Source organism: Hakea prostrata, chromosome 5 (genome assembly GCF_041222555.1).
Source record: "Hakea prostrata isolate BN-2017 chromosome 5, UWA_Hpros_2, whole genome shotgun sequence".
Taxonomy (NCBI): Eukaryota; Viridiplantae; Streptophyta; class Magnoliopsida; order Proteales; family Proteaceae; genus Hakea; species Hakea prostrata.
Window position 1 is genome coordinate 8,004,972 of NC_142604.1, and position 17,805 is coordinate 8,022,776.

General features: G+C 37.5%; 2 protein-coding genes across 2 annotated transcripts; both read left to right on the top strand.

Annotated features, from left to right (window-relative positions):
* The first annotated feature begins 6,058 nt into the window (after positions 1 to 6,058).
* Positions 6,059 to 9,116, top strand: LOC149014828 (protein DETOXIFICATION 33-like). Its single transcript, XM_089155872.1, has 9 exons — positions 6,059 to 6,496; positions 6,611 to 6,806; positions 6,901 to 7,246; positions 7,350 to 7,436; positions 7,868 to 7,924; positions 8,040 to 8,278; positions 8,380 to 8,498; positions 8,599 to 8,685; positions 8,898 to 9,116. Exons 1-9 carry the CDS (start codon positions 6,245 to 6,247, stop codon positions 8,952 to 8,954), a joined length of 1,440 nt encoding a protein of 479 aa, XP_089011998.1. The 5' UTR covers positions 6,059 to 6,244; the 3' UTR covers positions 8,955 to 9,116.
* Positions 9,117 to 10,702: 1,586 nt separating this feature from the next.
* Positions 10,703 to 15,957, top strand: LOC149014829 (putative E3 ubiquitin-protein ligase ARI2). The gene is made up of 7 exons (XM_089156983.1): positions 10,703 to 11,040; positions 11,804 to 11,836; positions 11,974 to 12,253; positions 13,097 to 13,577; positions 14,925 to 15,473; positions 15,547 to 15,693; positions 15,796 to 15,957. The coding sequence occupies exons 1-7, from the start codon at positions 10,936 to 10,938 to the stop codon at positions 15,851 to 15,853; spliced, it is 1,653 nt and encodes a 550-aa protein (XP_089013109.1). The 5' UTR covers positions 10,703 to 10,935; the 3' UTR covers positions 15,854 to 15,957.
* Positions 15,958 to 17,805: the final 1,848 nt, after the last annotated feature.

Consider the following 17,805-nt stretch of genomic DNA (forward strand, 5'->3'; position numbering starts at 1 on the left):
TTGCGCTGCCAACTTTTGGTGAGCTAGTGGCATGCAATCAATCGCAAGGTCTGACATACGAGGCAAGGGGGCTCTTTATAGAAGGGGGGAGGAAAGAGAGTGCCACATGCTGACCACCATGGCATGCCCAACCTTCTATGATCTACTTTTGCCAAAACTGGAATTACAAAGTCATGATACAAATCGAACCGCTATCAAGGTAAAATTGTTAGAAATTCTCAATCAAAGATCAGTTGATCAAATTATGCTAAATATTACTTCATTTCTCCTTTAGAAATGGAACAAGGTTTACTCTCTTGTTTATCTTTCTGGATGTGCTCAAAGTGTAGGTCATTAATTTTCTCAACTCTTAGGTGCAGAGTGTTGGGCTGTTATAACGTCAAGTTGATAGATTTAGTGTTGCGGAATTGAGGATGTTGAGATGGATGAGTGGCAAAACCAGGAATAAAGTAAGAAAAAATCATACTAAAGCTTGTTTGGGAGAGTCCGAAAGAAGGACAAGAAAGTCGGAGGGGAGAGAGATACGAGTCAAGGACGGGCGCGGACCAGAATAATCTTAGGAGAAGTGGTGAGAAAAAATATGCATGGGTTAGTCCTTGTATTTTGTGTAGCCTTAAAGCTTGTTTGGGAGTAGTCCTTGTAAATGATATGGTACAAGAAAGTCGTTTGAGGTGGCATTCAATGGAGGCCTTTAAGGCCCTTTGTATAGAGGAGTGATTTAATCGAGTCAAAGGAACTAGAAGAGCCAAGCGAGACCTAGAATAATCTTAGGAGAAGTGGTGAGAAAAAATATGCATGAGTTAGTCCTTGTATTTTGTGTAGCCTCAAACAAAACTGATTGGAAGGCAAGGATCCATGTAGCCGGCTCCATTTCAGTTGGGATAAGGCTTCTTATTGTTGTTAGGTTGCTTGAATTCTTTCATTATTATGCTGAAATCTTTTCAATTCTTATGTCAACTGTTTCTACTTCAGTTTCCTAAATGGTCTTCATGTGCCACCAATTACTTCTTTGGCTTGTTTGGTTACATTATTGGCCTGTACCAACAATTCTAGTTTCTCACGCATGGTATTTTGATAGTGTACTACGTTTTGAAAACATATTCATTTGCTTTCATTTGCTTTGAACTCGAAGCTAGTTATAAGCATTTTTTTAAAATCTTTTCAATTTAGTGTACACTTAACTAACAATGTTCAATGTCAGCTTGGCTACTTAACTGCCTAGAATATTTTCAATATCTTTACTTTGATGTAGTTGACAAGTTCTTCATTGCTCAAGTAGAATGTGACTTTCTTGTTAAACTATCTTTTCTTTGGAAATTGTTTCAATCTTGAATGTGGTGAGTGCTGCTATCTGAAGGAATTCTGCTGCTTTTCTATTTGCAAGGATTGCCAAGCTTCTTCCTTGGTTTTCAGAATCCTTTTAGAGTAAATAAAAGGCTATAGTATGAGGAGTAGTCAGCTTTAATTTATTTTTCTTGGTTAGTGTGTACAACAATCTTATTTGACTATTTGATATTGTCCATAATCAAGATCAAAGGAATTAAAAGAACTAGGGGAAAATCTAAGATAACCTTTGGAGAAGTGTTGAGAAAGGATATTCTTAGCTTAGGCCTTGTGTCTAGTATGGTTTCAAGTAAATCTGATTGGAAGCAAGAATCTATGTAACCGACTCCATTTAGTTTGGACAAGGTTTCTTCTTGTTGTTGATCTTGTCCATAGTGTTGGTTATTGCTAAAGTAGTGGGAGGCTTTTGTATAAGCTTTTATGGAGCCGCAACTAAGAACTTCATGTATGTAGCAATCTTTGGATGATTTTACTCAGTGGGTTGACCATATTTTTTCAAAGTAATACTTTAGAAAATCTTCTGTATATAACTATATTCAAGTCATCCTAATTCTTCATCATGTATGACAACCCAAAATACAATTTGTTGTTGCCAGTGCCATCGTACTTGTCCCTACATTTTCTATTCTTGCTTCCTAATGGGGATTTTTCGAAATGTCAAGAGTTCACATTTCTCAAATTGCAAGTAGTTCTAGTTGTCATAATTTTGGTATTGAAGTAGCATAAGTTCCTGTTGTCTAAAGTAGACAATGTAGTTGGTCGGGAATTATTTTTCTATATTGCTTTTGATAAAAGTTTATTTCTTCAGAGACTTTTTGTGTATTTGCATTTATATTGCACATTACTTTTCCTTTATTTCTTTCTTTCTTTGTAAGACTATTAGAAACATTTGGGTTGATATTGAGGGATAATCCTTCCTTTTGTATGTTATTGTACTTTAATCATTTCAATTGATGTAAATTTATTTGTATTTTTATTTCTAATGTTGGAAATATAGTAGTTTTATTAATTTGTTCCTTCTTCTTTCCTTCTAAAGGAGGTCATTTTAAACACAAGGTCATTTTAAACACAAGGCTTCTAGTAGCAGCTAGAAGACAAGAGGATATCTAGAAATTTGGTTATGGTATAGAGAAAGAAAAAGTTATCCATCACCCATGAGAAAGAGTGAATCTTCATCAAGTGATTTGACATCATGATTGGACTCCTGGGATTGTGAATGACCCCCATAGAGGTTCAGAATACCATTCTCAATCTGATCAAAAAGTTAAATCCCCATGGATTAAGTGCTTCTCTCCACTGTGGGTGAAGGGAAACGGTGTCCCTCTTACAAAGTTATTATCAATAGTGAATTTTGTTGTTTGGATGCATTCTAGTCTCTTTGGTGGTAATTTCTATTGACAACTGTAATATATCATGGCATAAGTATGACCTCCACAAATGACTTTCTTGGGCAAGTGATCCACCTATAATTCACCATTTCAATTATCAGGTTTCATATTCGTCAGCTAACTTTCTCAACATGATTGTACGTGGTACAACTGTTGGCAAATTGAAGCCCTTCTAGTGGTCAATTTCAACATTACAAAATTTCATTTTTCTTGCTTTGCAATGAGATGTATGATTAATCACATGCATGTTTCCATACTGATTCATTTTTGGGCTCCATCATAAATTTATGGTTCACTTACTTTCTTATGTGTGACTTGCACCTTTACAAGGATTATGTTTTCTTGGATGGGTTCTTGTTGATATAATAAGATGGTGGGGTTGCTACTGTGTAGTTGTGGCTTTGAGAATTGAGGAGAAGCCTATTTATGCAAAACATACTCTTAAGGTTAGAACTATATTCAACCCACCAAATGTGGAATTTGTAGCTGATTATTATTGCTTATGGGTTCCCTGCATTGTGAACAATTATTATTACCATCTGTGGTGCAAGTTTCCCGAGAATCAAGCTATTACAGCAAGCAACTGGAATGGTAGGGCGCTGAGGAACAAGCAATAGATACAATGGGCAAAGATAGAAACATTGCAAGGAGGCAACAAAAAGCGGGTGGCCAAGTTGGATTTCATATGGTCAGAAGATTTCATTTTGAGTTGTGAGAAAAACAAAATTATCAGAAAATGAAAAGCACATTAGGGTTTTTTTGCAAGTTCATGCTTAATACCTTGAAACACTATTTGAGTGGTTGTTTGATGCCTAATGTAACAAAACTTTGGATAAATCTTGGTGGTGTTTGACATAGATTCAAGGTTGATTTTGCATTCTCTTATTGTAAAAATGGTTGTTTTTTGTTGTTTTTTAATCCTAGAATACATACAAAACACAATACTAATTTATCCATGAACACAGATAGGAAAAATATTTTCTAGTTTGATCATTCCCTTACTAAAAAAGACCTACTAAAGCAGTAAAGCCAAATCTGATTGGTGCAGATCACCTTTAGAATTTTTTCACACTATGGAAAATATTCTTTATGACTTAGAATATAAGGGAAAATAAGAAATATCGAAGACACTGTCAACAAATCCCTTTGCAAATGTTTTAACAAAAAGTGTCTTTCATGGAAAATAAAGAATTTATGGTTGGGAGGAGGAAATTCTCATTTTTCGGTTGAAATGTGGGTTACGCTATGTACACCTTCCTTCTTCCAAAAAGAAAACAACCTCTAAACTTACCCAAGAAATTTGTCAATTTTGGTAGACAAGTGGTAGTAACTCCGGCATCAACTGGGTTAAATGGGAAAATTTGTCTTCCAAAAAACAAGGAGGCCTTGGGTTTTGTGATCTCACACAACCAAACATTCTTTGGGCTAAAACAATGAAGGTCTAATACTTTTCGAACACTACTTTCTTAAAAGCCTCATTACTTAGAGACTCGTCTAGGGGGTGGAGAAGTATCATGGTTGGTAGGGAGATTTTAAATTTTGGGGTTCCAGAGGAGGGTGGGAAATGGAAGGGAGACCCATATTTACTTAGATCATTGGGCTTTGGGTTGCACCCCTCTCATCCACAACTTTACTCCTTATGGCTCCCAACTTGTGTCAGAGCTAATCAATTAGCCATCCAATCTTAGAATACCCAACTTCTAAAGAATTTGTTCCCCCTTTTGAATGTTGAGCTATCCTCTCTCTCTCCCCATCCTATCACAGGACCTTCAAGATGAATGGGTTTGAAAAGGATCAAAAACAGATAAATTTATTGAAAAATCGGCCTACTACCTACAAAGCTCCCCATTAAGGAGTCCGAGACATCTTCACTTTGAAGACAATTTGGAACATTGACACTCTCCCAAAAATAAATAATTTTGTTTGGAGAGCTAGCCATGATGCCCTTCACACCAATAGCAGCCTCTTCTTGAGGGATAGCTCTTTCTCCCCCCATATGTTTCCTTTGTTCGTCTCATGTGGAATCAATTGTTCACACCTTATTCCATTGTAGTCATGCTGCTGCATGTTGGAGAGCATCCATGCTTAGGTTAAACAGCAAGGAATTCATTAGAGAATCCATCCAAAATTGGGGGCGATTCATCAACGCCAAATTTGGCAATTCCAATCAACTAGATTGGGTTCACTCTATTTGGAGTGCATTGGTTTGGATCATTTGGAATGATCGGAACCACTTTTTATTTCAAGGAGTCATCCCTATTTAGTTTGCTCCATGTTTAGACTTTTAAAGATTTTAGATGATATTCATTACTTATCCTTTTTTGTCTTGTAGTAGAACTCTTTGCCCATTGGTACACCTACTCCCCCCCCCCCCACACCCACAAAAACTTGGAGATGTGTTTTCGAATTCAGTGTGATGCAACTTGGGGAGCAAGTTCTTCTCTTGGAGGACGTGGTAGTCTAATTTGGGATCCTGGTGGACACTTTGTCATTGCTAGATCGGTTGCTTGTCTTGGTCTATCCACTCTTGCACTAAAGTGTGAAGCCATTAGGGACTCTTTATATTTAAGTGTGTCACTTAATATCTCTCATATTGCAGTTTTTTCAAACTGTTTAGTTGCCTATCAATGCTCTTAATGGGCGATTTCAATTGATAGATTGGACAAGTGATGGTATTTTGAGAGATGTAATAAGTTTAAAAACTCATTTTAGTTTGGTTTGTTTTTGCCATGTTAGTCGACCTGATAATAGATATGTAGATTACCTTGCTAGGGGTGCTAGGAAATTTGTTTTGAGTCATGTTTGGTGGGAGTCTCCACCCCCTTTTCTTGTACGGCATGGTCTTCTCACCTCCAGTATTATATTGGAGCGTTTAATATAATCATCATTTTGGCCCAAAAAAAATATATTTGAAATTTGGGAGGAGGAATTAAAAATGAATGATAAATGCACAAACTGTTGTCGTCAAGTGAGCTCAAATTAATTAATTATTGAAGGAGAGAATAATAAAGAATACCAAAACTATATCAGCAATGGTTTGAATGACCGTTGGTATTTCGGCTGATTGTGTTTAAAAATTTGAAGTATGGTTCTGGATTGCAATAGTTCCAACAACAATCTGAATGAAAAATAAAACACGAGCGATGATTGCCCAACGAGAAAGACAATGACATCAGATAAAGATAACAGACGCTTGCGCGACAGTACGATTGGAACTTGATTTCAAGGACCATAGTCCAATGCCTACCGACGCGCCCACCAAGTATTTGATAAAAGAATGTTGGTGGAGATATTTGGTACCTATCAGTTTAGTTGATCAACATAGACTCAGAGAAAGCTGGTTGGATGGATTGAGTGAAATGTTGGTATGGATTAAATGGATGCTATTCTATTTCACTTCAACAATTTGGGTTTGGGTATATATGTGTATGTGGGGAACAGACCGGAAGAGCCAAGTGATAGAGAAACCTCTTTAGTCTCTATTGAAGGGGAAAGATTCAGTCTTCAAGGAAATGGAATCCCCATTGCTCCATTCAAATGGAAGTTATACATACGAAGAAGAGGAGAAGGTTGGGTTCGTGAAGGGGGTGTTGCAGGAGTCTAAAAACTTATGGATGCTAGCAGGACCAGCCATCTTCACAGCCTTATGTCAGTACTCACTGGGAGGACTCACTCAGACCTTTGCAGGGCAAATAAGTGCAGTTGCACTTGCTGCAGTTTCCGTCGAGAACTCGGTCATCGCAGGACTGGCCTTCGGTATCATGGTAAGCTTTGCTCTTGTTTCCTCCCATCTCATCTCATCTCCTCCTTCCTTAACTTGAATGTTAACTAGGTGAACTGATCGGAATTGTGAATTGTGATGTAAACCTTTTATTTAGTTGGGCATGGGGAGTGCATTGGAGACACTGTGTGGCCAAGCATTTGGAGCAGGAAAGATTACGATGCTTGGTATATACATGCAGAGATCATGGGTCATTTTGTTTGTCACTTCTCTTATTATGGTCCCAGTTTATGTTTTCTCTGCTCCCCTGCTAAAGCTTTTTGGCCTTACTGATGAAATTGCTGATGCCACTGGTCAGTTCTCCCTCTCTGTCACACCAATTTGATTTCACAAACATGATTAAAATGTGATCCATGAATTAATTCAATTTAAAATTTGTTGGTTCAGGGCAGTTTGCCATCTGGATGCTGCCACAACTGTTTGCCTACGCATTGAATTTCCCAATACAGAAGTTCTTGCAAGCTCAAGGGAAGTTCTTTGTAATGGCAGCAGTAGCAGGAGTGGTGTTGGTGATACATGTAATCCTTAGTTGGCTGCTTATCTTGAAGTTAGGGTGGGGTTTAGTTGGGGCTGCCATCACTCTCAACTTGTCATGGTGGCTTGTCGTCTTCGGTCAATTGGCTTACATTTTCATAGGAAAATCTGATGGAGCTTGGACTGGTTTCTCTTTCCAAGCTTTTAAAGACCTCTATGGCTTTGTGAAGCTTTCCTTGGCTTCCGCTATAATGCTATGGTATGGTACAACACTTTTAAGCTGCTTTCTCTTTCTCCGCCACCCTTTATGGCTTATGCAATTTGTGCCTAATATTAATTTGTCTGGTTCCATTACATGACAGCTTGGAGTTTTGGTACTTGATGGTGATTTTAATCATAACAGGGCACCTAAAGAACTCATTGACAGCAGTTGATGCCATCTCTGTATGGTATGACTCTTCTCCCCCTCCCCCCCCCTTTTTTTTCTCTGTTTATGAATGACCAAAAACATAGCTTTTTGTGTAGAAAACACAAGAAAAGAACATGACCATGACCATGACCATGACCATGGTTTTGAGAAACAACCCACCAACCGGTAGAATCAGAGCATTGAGAAAACACTAATGTCTGATTCCAAGCGTAGAACTGGTTCAGGTCTTTACTGCAATATCTTTTGGAAGAAACACAGACCTAGACCCATCAAGGCCAAGCTGGGATATCTCAGCCCAGGCCTAACCCTGAAAATTCTAGCCCGGGCCTGATACATGGGTGCATAGTCCAGACCCAGGCTCATGATGGATTTTGGGCAAGCTTAGGCTTGCCTGGCCAAACTTGAATCCTTACTTGGTTATATTTACTAATTCTTTTTGTGGGGTTGCAGCATGAACATTAACTTATGGGATCTGATGATTGCACTTGGATTCAATGCTGCAATAAGGTTTGTACACCCATTCTCCTTCTTTCCCTGTTCTGTTGAGCTGGGAATAAGATGTGCTTATTTATAAGATTATAATGCTTAAATGAAAATCTTCCTCTGGTTTTTGTTCAAATAGTGTGAGAGTAGGAAACGAATTGGGAGCAGGAAAGCCTCGAGCAGCAAAATTTGCAGTAGCAGTGGTATCTGCAACATCCATAGCCGTAGGACTGATTTGTATGGCTTTGGTCTTGGCAACTAGAGACAGCTTTCCTGTTCTTTTCACCAACAGCGAAAATGTAAGGAAGGAAGTCACCAAGCTTGCACCCTTGCTAGCAACTACTGTGCTTCTAAATAGCCTTCAACCAGTCTTGTCTGGTGAGTTTATGAAATAATACTAACAATAAGTTTGACTTTCAAGCTATGGGATCTAATTAATTTCCATGGCTTTATGATGATTTTCTTTGCTTTTCCTTCAGGGGTTGCTGTTGGAGCTGGATGGCAAGCTCTGGTAGCTTATATCAACATTGGAAGTTATTATATAATTGGACTGCCCGCCGGTATACTCTTGGGATTCAAATTTGGCTATGGTGTTCAGGTGATCAACTTAACCATGATTTTCTCTTTAAATCAATGAAGCTAAGTATTTAAAAAGTATTCAATTCTAATGTTCTGTAAATTTTTATATGGAGCTGCAGGGTGTCTGGGGAGGGATGATTGGTGGCATTGTTCTGCAGACATTAATCTTGGTGGGAGTCACATTGTGCACTAATTGGAACAAGGAGGTAATTAAGCCCTTTTGAGGGATTCACTCATCTCCTTTCAAATCTTTTCTTCAAATAGGCTTTAAATCATTAACTGAGTTTCCATATCTTTCTCATATCTCTTTCCTTCTTCTCAAAAGTTTTCTTGTCTTTCTTGCAAAACTATCATACCTTAAAGGTGCTGATTCAACTGAAAAGCTTTCTAATTGACATCTTTTGCTACTGTTTCACAGGCCTCTGAAGCAGGAGACCGTATGAGAAGATGGGGAGGATCTGTGGCTGAAGAGTGATTTGTGTTCAAGGAGGTATGGCTGCACCTGGGCAATAATATACCTCTGGAAGGAGCTCATGGAGAAGAAAAGGGTTTCATTCACTCAATATCTGAAGCAGTTTTGTAACAAATCTAGTCAGCCAAGGACATTAAATTTTTTTAGTAGCAATTACATTCTCACAATGACCACTTCTTGGTTGTTCTGGTCATTTGGCTTTGAAGAACTCTACTATATATATCAAGTCTACTAGTTAAAAGCATGATTTTGTCCTACTTATTTACTTTTATTGTCAGAATTTTCTAAATTGGGTAATTGATATTGAAACATTCAGACCATGATCCTGATTAACCCCGGCTCTTTATAAACAACTTTTTTCCGATTTATAGCGATTCATGTTGAAGATCAAGATGAACTATACATCTTTACTTGGGATAATATAATGGGAGATTTTCAGTTCCACCCCTAAGCAACCTAAGCAACCCCAGATATTAATGCCATCTCCTGAGTTATCAAATTTATCAATCAGATCCCTTATTACTAGCACTATTTAATTATTTATTTATTTATTTTCAATGTTAACTCCCTATATCTTAAATTTAAAAACATTATTCACGAGTCATATCGCTCAAACTATGAAGACTTGTAATTGAGGAGGAAGAAGTCACAGACAATAAAGAAATATGAAGAAAAAATTCGAGAACAAGGTTTTTCATTCAAAATTATTCTTGTCTTCGTGAAAAGTTTAACTTACTCACATTAGCATTTAATTTAATTTAAATGATATATTTTTACCCTATAAATATTATGATTGTCAATATAATTGATGGATAGTTTGGGAAATTAAATTCCAATTCTATTCTTGATAAGCTTGTAATTTTAATTACCTAATTATGAATGCAAAGAAAGCCACAAATGCTGCCATCAAAGATGGTAATTAACTTACATATTTGACACGTGGACATTGATTTGTTTATTTTTCTTAATTTAATTTCAAAACAGAAAAAGAAAGGAAAAAACACAAAAGGAATGAGAAATAATTATCCGGATCATCACCCCGTCAAGGGAGCACTCTCATTTTTACCACTACAAAATCGGTGGGCCCCACAGGTAAAAAAAATTCATTACCCAACTCCTGAACTAGGCCGGATCAGCTCCCCCGACGGGGAGCACAACGGTTTCTAACCACACAAAGCAGTGGGGCCCCGGTGAAAAACACTTTTTGAAAAAAACAAAAAAAAAATTTAAATTTTACCCGTGGGCCCCACGTTTTGTGTGGTCAGGAACCCATCGGGGAGCACTCTGTGCTACCCCGACAAGGTGAGGATCCAGATTCCTCCTGAACACCCTGTTATTTGTGGTGGTAAAACCGTCGGAGAATACACCGACGTATTGGAGATCCGGACCCGGGAAGTAAAAGGTTAGAAACTTTCCAAACGGCCGTAAAGTCTTACTTGATTTTCTTAAAGTTAGTTACAACTTACAAGTATCCACACTAAGCAGAACTAACGATGATCTTCTTCGCCGTTAAATGTGTAATGTGTGGGACCTACCAGTTTACCAAGTCCAATTCCATAAACCCTATTTAAATATTTAAAATAGAAGATTTGGAATTAATCTGAGATTATTATTAGAAGTATTTATATTCTAGAATTCATAATCTTATTTAAATACTATATTAAATTTTAAAAATAATATTTTTCCTTTTCTATATTCTTTCAATTTCCTTCCACGTTTTCTCACTTCATATTCCCAAATTCTAATCCTATTATAATTCTAGTTTGTTAGGCAGCAGAACTGTGGAGTTCTGAGTGTCTCAGAAACTCCTTTTGCTAATTTGACTACTCTTTCTTTTGCTTCATTACTAAGTTCTTCCTTTATAAACCTACGAGAATCTGCAGCGATCATTCTCTGAAATTTCTCATTGTTTATATACGGATAGTTCTAAATTCTTGCAATCGTGAATTTCTCTTGATCATTTTTTTTGTCTGGTTTCCGTCCGATGGAGTATTACATGAGCAGTGACGAAGATGATTATGATTCCTTCGAAGAACTGGAGAATGACGAAGATGATATTAACGGGCAGTCTAAGGGTGCTTCTTGTCAGGTAAAATTTTATTTTTGCATTAGTTTTCTTAAATTGGCAAGAAATTGTTATGATCTTTGGCTTCGTTTTGTTTCACGATTTCCTTTCCCCGGAGCAACTGCAATGATTCTGAATGAGAATAGTCTGAATTCTTAGTAGTCCAATGTTGATGATATGTAATGATTTGTGATTGATTGTTTCAGGCGTCTATTGATCAAGTTAGTTTTAACTGTATTTGATAGTTGTTGCAGAACCGTTTTTTTGGGGAGGATTTTGATGACAACGACTTTTTTTACTCTTTTCTTTGGTTAAAGTTTGGAGTTTTGATGATTTTTCACCTCTCTTCTTCAAGAATTAATTAAAATAGATGCCCGGAATAACAATGTACTCTGTAGTAGACATATTTATTTTCTTTTTTTTGTTGCCAACCCCGGTTTATAAACCGGTGTTAGACCGCGTCACACACCTGGCTGTGGTGGGTGAGTCTCTCAGTGGGGACTTTTTGCATCCACAAGGATTCGATACCGGAACCCTTCCTTAAGCGGACCAAGCTGCTTTCCACTTGGACCAACCCCCGTTGGTGTAGAAGACATATTTCTAGTCCTAACTAAGCAAAGTAAACCTGAAATAGCTTTGAATGTATTAAACACAGTATTGAGGTTGTTTATTATGCAAGTTAGTTTTGTACTTTCTTAGCCAATTCAAGCATTGAAGAATTCTTTTGACATCCAATTTAGAGCTTTTATGAGTTTTAACTTTGTTTATTTGATTCTATCTTTTGCAGGTGATCACAAAGGAATCCCTTTTGAGCGCACAGGTATGTTCCTTACTGTAATTCTTTCTCCTACTCCCATAGTCACACATGGGCACAATCAAATGATTAAAAGCATTGTCCTGTATATGTCCTTTAGTTCTGTATAAAGGAGTTTAATATACTTGTTTAACTGAGTGCAGAGAGAAGAGTTGCATAGGGTTATGGACTGCCTAAATTTGAGGGAGAAGCATGCACGGGCTCTACTTATTTTCCACCGTTGGGATGTTGACAAGCTGTTTACAGTACTTGTAGAGAAGGGGAAAGATCAATTATTTGCTGAAGCAGGTGTCAAAGTAGTTGAGCAGAAAGCTGATTTCTCCCTGCAGTCCTCATCAACGATATTGTGCAACATATGCATGGATGATATTCCTGCCAATTTGGTTACAGCAATGGAGTGTGGCCACTGCTTCTGCAACAATTGTAAGTTGTGGTTCCTTACACCAAAATTACACAATAATGGCATAACCAAGATACTTAACCATGCATATTGTCATTGCTATTGCTAGTTTTTTAATCTTTTGAAATCTACAGAAATTAAGAACTCTCATGGGTATCCAAGTGGCCTGAAAAAGATATGTGCTTGAAAAATTGTAATAGTGCGTCACAAATTTGTATTGCTGCAATGATACGAGTGTCTTTAATGGTCCATGAAGAGAAGATAGTCTACTTGGACCTAAACATCTCTAATGTGGAAGCTCAGATGCAATCTAATTTTGTGTACTATCATCGAACATCATACTTGACCCGTGTCATATGTATCAGCCCAAATGCATTGCACCATGGCACAATCAACAGTTGTGTTCATGTTGAGATCTAACATACAAGGATAAAAGTTCAGTTTACGATGGGGGTGTATAGTGACAAACGACCAGTCTGTGTGGTCATCTAATTATGTATGGTTGGAATTGCCAGATCAGTTTCAACTGGTTGATGGCTGAAAGTGCATGAGGAAATCCGCTAGATGGGCGACACACGGGTGATGGGCAACAAAATTTGACCTCTGAACAATCTAAGGTGTTGCTTGTCTATCCAGCAGTTGGATTGACCACATCAGCCTTCTGCAGGCATAAGGTTAAAAAATGGAGGCCTGTGTATGCATTCTCATATTAATGAGTCTGTTTTAGTATTTTCATTTTCTCCCCTGTATCTTGAATGCTTTAGGAAATCGGCACTAGTTTTTTTTTTTCCAGTAAAATGCCATTCTCAATTAATCTCCACTATACATTAAATACAGGCTTTCATTATTGTAACAATTTCTTGTAGGCTGGACAGAGAATTTTATTTTAAAGATACAGGAGGGTCAAAGCAGACGCATTAGGTGCATGGAGCACAAGTGTAATGCAATATGTGATGAAGCTATCGTCAGAAATCTAGTGAGTGCGAGGAATCCTCATCTGGCAGAGAAATTCGAACGTTTTCTCCTAGAGTCATATATTGAGGATAATGGAAAGGTAAAATGGTGCCCCAGTGTTCCACATTGCGGTAATGCAATACGTGTTGAGGATGATAAGTTTTGTGAGGTAGAATGTGCATGCGGATTGCAGTTCTGTTTCAGTTGCTCAACTGACGCACACTCACCTTGTTCATGTTTGATGTGGGAGCTTTGGACTAAGAAGTGTAAAGATGAATCGGAAACAGTTAATTGGATTACTGTCAACACAAAGCCTTGTCCAAAGTGTTCGAAACCTGTAGAAAAGAATGGTGGCTGCAATCTAGTCAGCTGTCTTTGTGGACAAGCATTTTGGTGAGTTCTTTAAAGATGGTATTTGTTTCAATATTGTGCTTATGTTGACTGCTCAATGATCCTCCAATACTAATATTTTTTGACTTCATTATGCAATATTCATCTCCACCAAAGATCTGACAAGAACAAAGTCACAAATGTTGCATTTGTGTAATGACATTATCATATCAGCCCATGCTAGGGTGACTTTCACTCTATTTGTATTTGTTGCCCAAGATAAACGTATATGGTGCAAAGTTGATTTGCCGACTAAGCGTTGGTGATGCAAGAGAAGTTCTTTTGACTGGGCTAAGCCAGATCTCAACCTTGTTTTGGTTCACTGTGATACTTAGGATTTATATATTAGATAATCTTTTAGTTTGGGTAGCTAATTAGACATGAGCGGAAGTTTTTATTTTAAGTTTATTGAGTCTCTATTTTTGGCTGTCTATGTTTTAGTAAGTAATTAGGAGTCTTTGGTTTTTGCTGGGCAAGGATCCATGTGACTCACCCCATTTAGTTGGGATAAGGATGAGTTGTTGTTGTTACTATAACCCAATGATGGGAGAATAATGAAAAGCTGAGTTGTGTGCTTGTATTTTGAAACCTGCATCGCTGATTGTGAGAACTACAATACACAGACCCCACACTGTACAATCTCTGTCTCTCTCTTGCACCCTTTTCTTCTTCTTGCTGCTTTTTCCAGCAAGAACCTTCCATCCCTAGCTTTTTCCTCATTATTTTTCTTCTCATTTTATCCCTGGTTTTGTTTTCTCCATCCCCTTTGTGGCACATAAATAGCCCTCTTGTTTGTGGGTTGTTTTCTCTCTTCTGCTCTTATTAATTCCTCATATGTTGGGCATGAATTGTCTATTTATGACCATAACTGTAAGTGATCTTATCCTCCGAATATAACCTTTTGTGTCCTATCTTTGTTCCTACCCATTAGCCTTTCAAGTTGTGTTTAATTACATCATTAGCACTCCTCTTTTATAGCTTCCGTCAATTACAAAGTTGCCATTATTTCCTTGTAACTTGAGTAGTTGTTACCTGATTGGGTTTTGTAACCTGGGCTCTGTATGAGTTGGTTTTTTCTCTTGGCAAAACTAGTTTACTCTTCTTGTCAAGATCTGTGTGACTTGGAGAATCACCAATGCGAGTGCCTTCCTATTTGATTTTCTTATTGGAATATTTAGTTCTGTGTAGCTAGAGATACTGAATATGTGTTATGTTACTGGTCTTGAGTTGTTTCCTCCTCAATTTGGACTTCCAACTGCTGATCACATGATACTACACAGTTTCTTTTGCTTAATAATTGATATTAAGCTGACCCCTCTATTTTTTTTTTTTTGGGTTGTCTTGATGCAGTTGGCTGTGTGGTGGGGCCACTGGCCGGAGTCACACATGGACGGATATTGATGGTCACAGTTGTGGGCGGTATAAAGAAGACCATGAGCAAAAAGCCGAGCGTGCCAAACGGGACTTACTTCGATATGTGCACTATCATGACAGATTTAAAGCTCACTCAGATTCCTTTAAGCTTGAAAGCGAGCTCAAGGAAACCATTGAGGCTAGGATTTCAATTTTAGAGCGCAGGGACTCGATTTTGAAAGACTTCAGTTGGCTAACAAATGGGCTCAACAGGCTGTTCAGATCAAGACGGGTTCTCTCATATTCTTATCCATTTGCATTTTACATGTTTGGGGATGTCCTATTCTGGGGTGGGATGAAGAAACAAGAAAGGGAGTTAAAGAAAAACCTATTTGAGGACCAACAACAACAGCTTCAAGCAAATGTAGAGAGGCTATCTAAGTTAATAGATGAACCCTTCGATTCACATGTGGAGCAAAAGGTCTCGGAGATAAGGATGCAAGTCATCAACCTCTCTGTTGTCATTGATAAACTTTGTGAAAAAATGTAAGTGTTATATTTAAAACCTTTTCAATTGTTTAGATTCATGAGTACTTAATCAATTTGACAATGTAAACAGGTATGAATGCATTGAAAATGATTTATTGGGCTCCTGCCAGTCAACGATCCATAAAATAGCATCTTACCAGTCAAATGGTGTTGAGAAGGCATCAGAAATTTCTCCTTGTCTGAATTCCGAGGCAGATGATATTGACGACTATAAAAGGTACTGATATATAGAAACCTTTGATATCCTATTTACTGTTCTCTTTTACTTTGACATGGCATTTTAATTGATTCACCATGATTACTTTTCTCTCAATTTTAGCTTAACCAGAAGCGAACCACCATGTCTTTCAAAAGCTACTGTCGTATGCAATATATAGGAGGATTGATGGAAACTGCTTGGCCCTCAAGCTCCCTAATCTTAATTGGTAGCGGTTGCTCTTCTCAGAAACTTGCTAGAAAAGCTTTTGGAGGTGGCCTCTTTGATCTCAACATGCCTGCAGAATAATTGACAAGAGCTGATTTAGTGCAGTCTGTCCCTGCATTCTCAGAAAGTGTACATTCCTAACTGGAAGAATTCACTGCATTTCTCTATCTTCCAGTCCTGAGGCATTTCACTTACACCCCAATCAACACCCTTCAAGGGGTGATTTGATGTCTTTCTTTTGTTCTTAGTTTTACATTCTTCTTCTGTAGATGCCCTTCTCAGTCCAGGCGAATGTGCAAAATTGTTATGTATATCCTCTGCTTAAGGTTTGAATCTGTTTGCTAAGCACAGATCTTGTAGACAATCACATGGGTCAAGATTTTTGGCTTGGTGTTTTTTCAAAGCTTAGCCTCTATCAACATGTTCTATTGAACTGCAGGAAGCCACAACAATTATTTAGGCTCTTCTCCACACCTGATATATTTCTTTTTCCCTTTTTAAGGATGTAACAGCACGTTAAATTTAGTTTGAACTACTTCTTGTTGGGTAATAATCCTCTCCTGAGGTTATTTGGAATTGTAACATTCATGTTCAATAATTATTTCTTTCTTAGATTGATATAAATTTTAGAAGCTCAATATTTTTTTTATTTTTTTTGTGGGGTAAATATTCCTGTCCTGGGAAAAGGCTCATTTCATTTGAATGACTCTCATAGGAGACTTGACATCTGATTTATTTGTTTGTATGGCGGATAAGGAAAAAGCAAAAACATGAAAACTTATAAATTATTGGGAAGGGTCAGAGGGCGAAACTATCATTCACTAGATAGCATGGGAAGGGTTAACGAAAGCGAACTTGGATTAAGGGATTCATACATCTATAACAGAGCATTATTGAGCAAAGTGGTTTGGCGTTTGTTTTTGATACTACATGGCACAATTTATTAAGGGAATTTATTTCCCGGCTACCTCATTCCTTTGAAGCAAGAAATGGTGACAACCCATCATTGGCATAGAGAAGTATACTTAGAAGATAGGGAAGTATTGAAGATGGGAAGTGGAAGTTTTGGTAAAATATGATATAAATGGGTGCCAACTTTAAGGGCCTGTTTGGTTACATGAATCTAGAGATTTCAAATCTCTGGATTCATGAATCTGAGAATTATACCCGTTTGGTTGTAAAAATCTCTAGATTCATGAAATCTACAGATTCACGTTTTTAGTGTAAAAAGGTGAATCTGTAGATTTATGGGTAAGGGGTGAAATCCAGAGATTTCAAAAAATCTATACAATTATACATTCACAAAAATCATGTCGATCAAATAAATTTTTAGGATGAATTCACAGATTTCATTCCACAACCAAACACTTAATTTTATATATGATAACTCCATAGATTTGAAGTCTATAGATTTGAAATCTCTAGATATTTGAAATCTCCAGACTCATGTAACCAAAACAGCCCTAAGAAAATTTCAAATTCAATCCAATAAACCAGGAGGCTGTGTTTAGAAAGGGTCAAAGAGCTGATTTGTCAACAAACCCGCACTTGGAAAGATGTGATTCGGCAATGGTTCACTCCAATAGAGAGTGATGCAATCCTAGTTATTCCATTGTCACTATTTCCTACGGATGATATTATGAAATTTTATTTTATTTTTTTTTTTTTTTTTTGGAGGGGGAGCATATAAAATTCAAATGAAGGAAATGGATGATTTAAAGAGATAGCAGCTTCTTCATCAACAGTAAAGGATTGGGAAACTCTATCTGAAAAAATGTGGAATCAGATATGGAACTGCCCAACACTTTCTAAAATTAGAACCTTCATGTTACGTGCTTGTAATGAAGGGGTAGCTTCAGCTGAAGCATTGAATGCCCAAAGATTGAGAACTAATTCCAAGTGTGG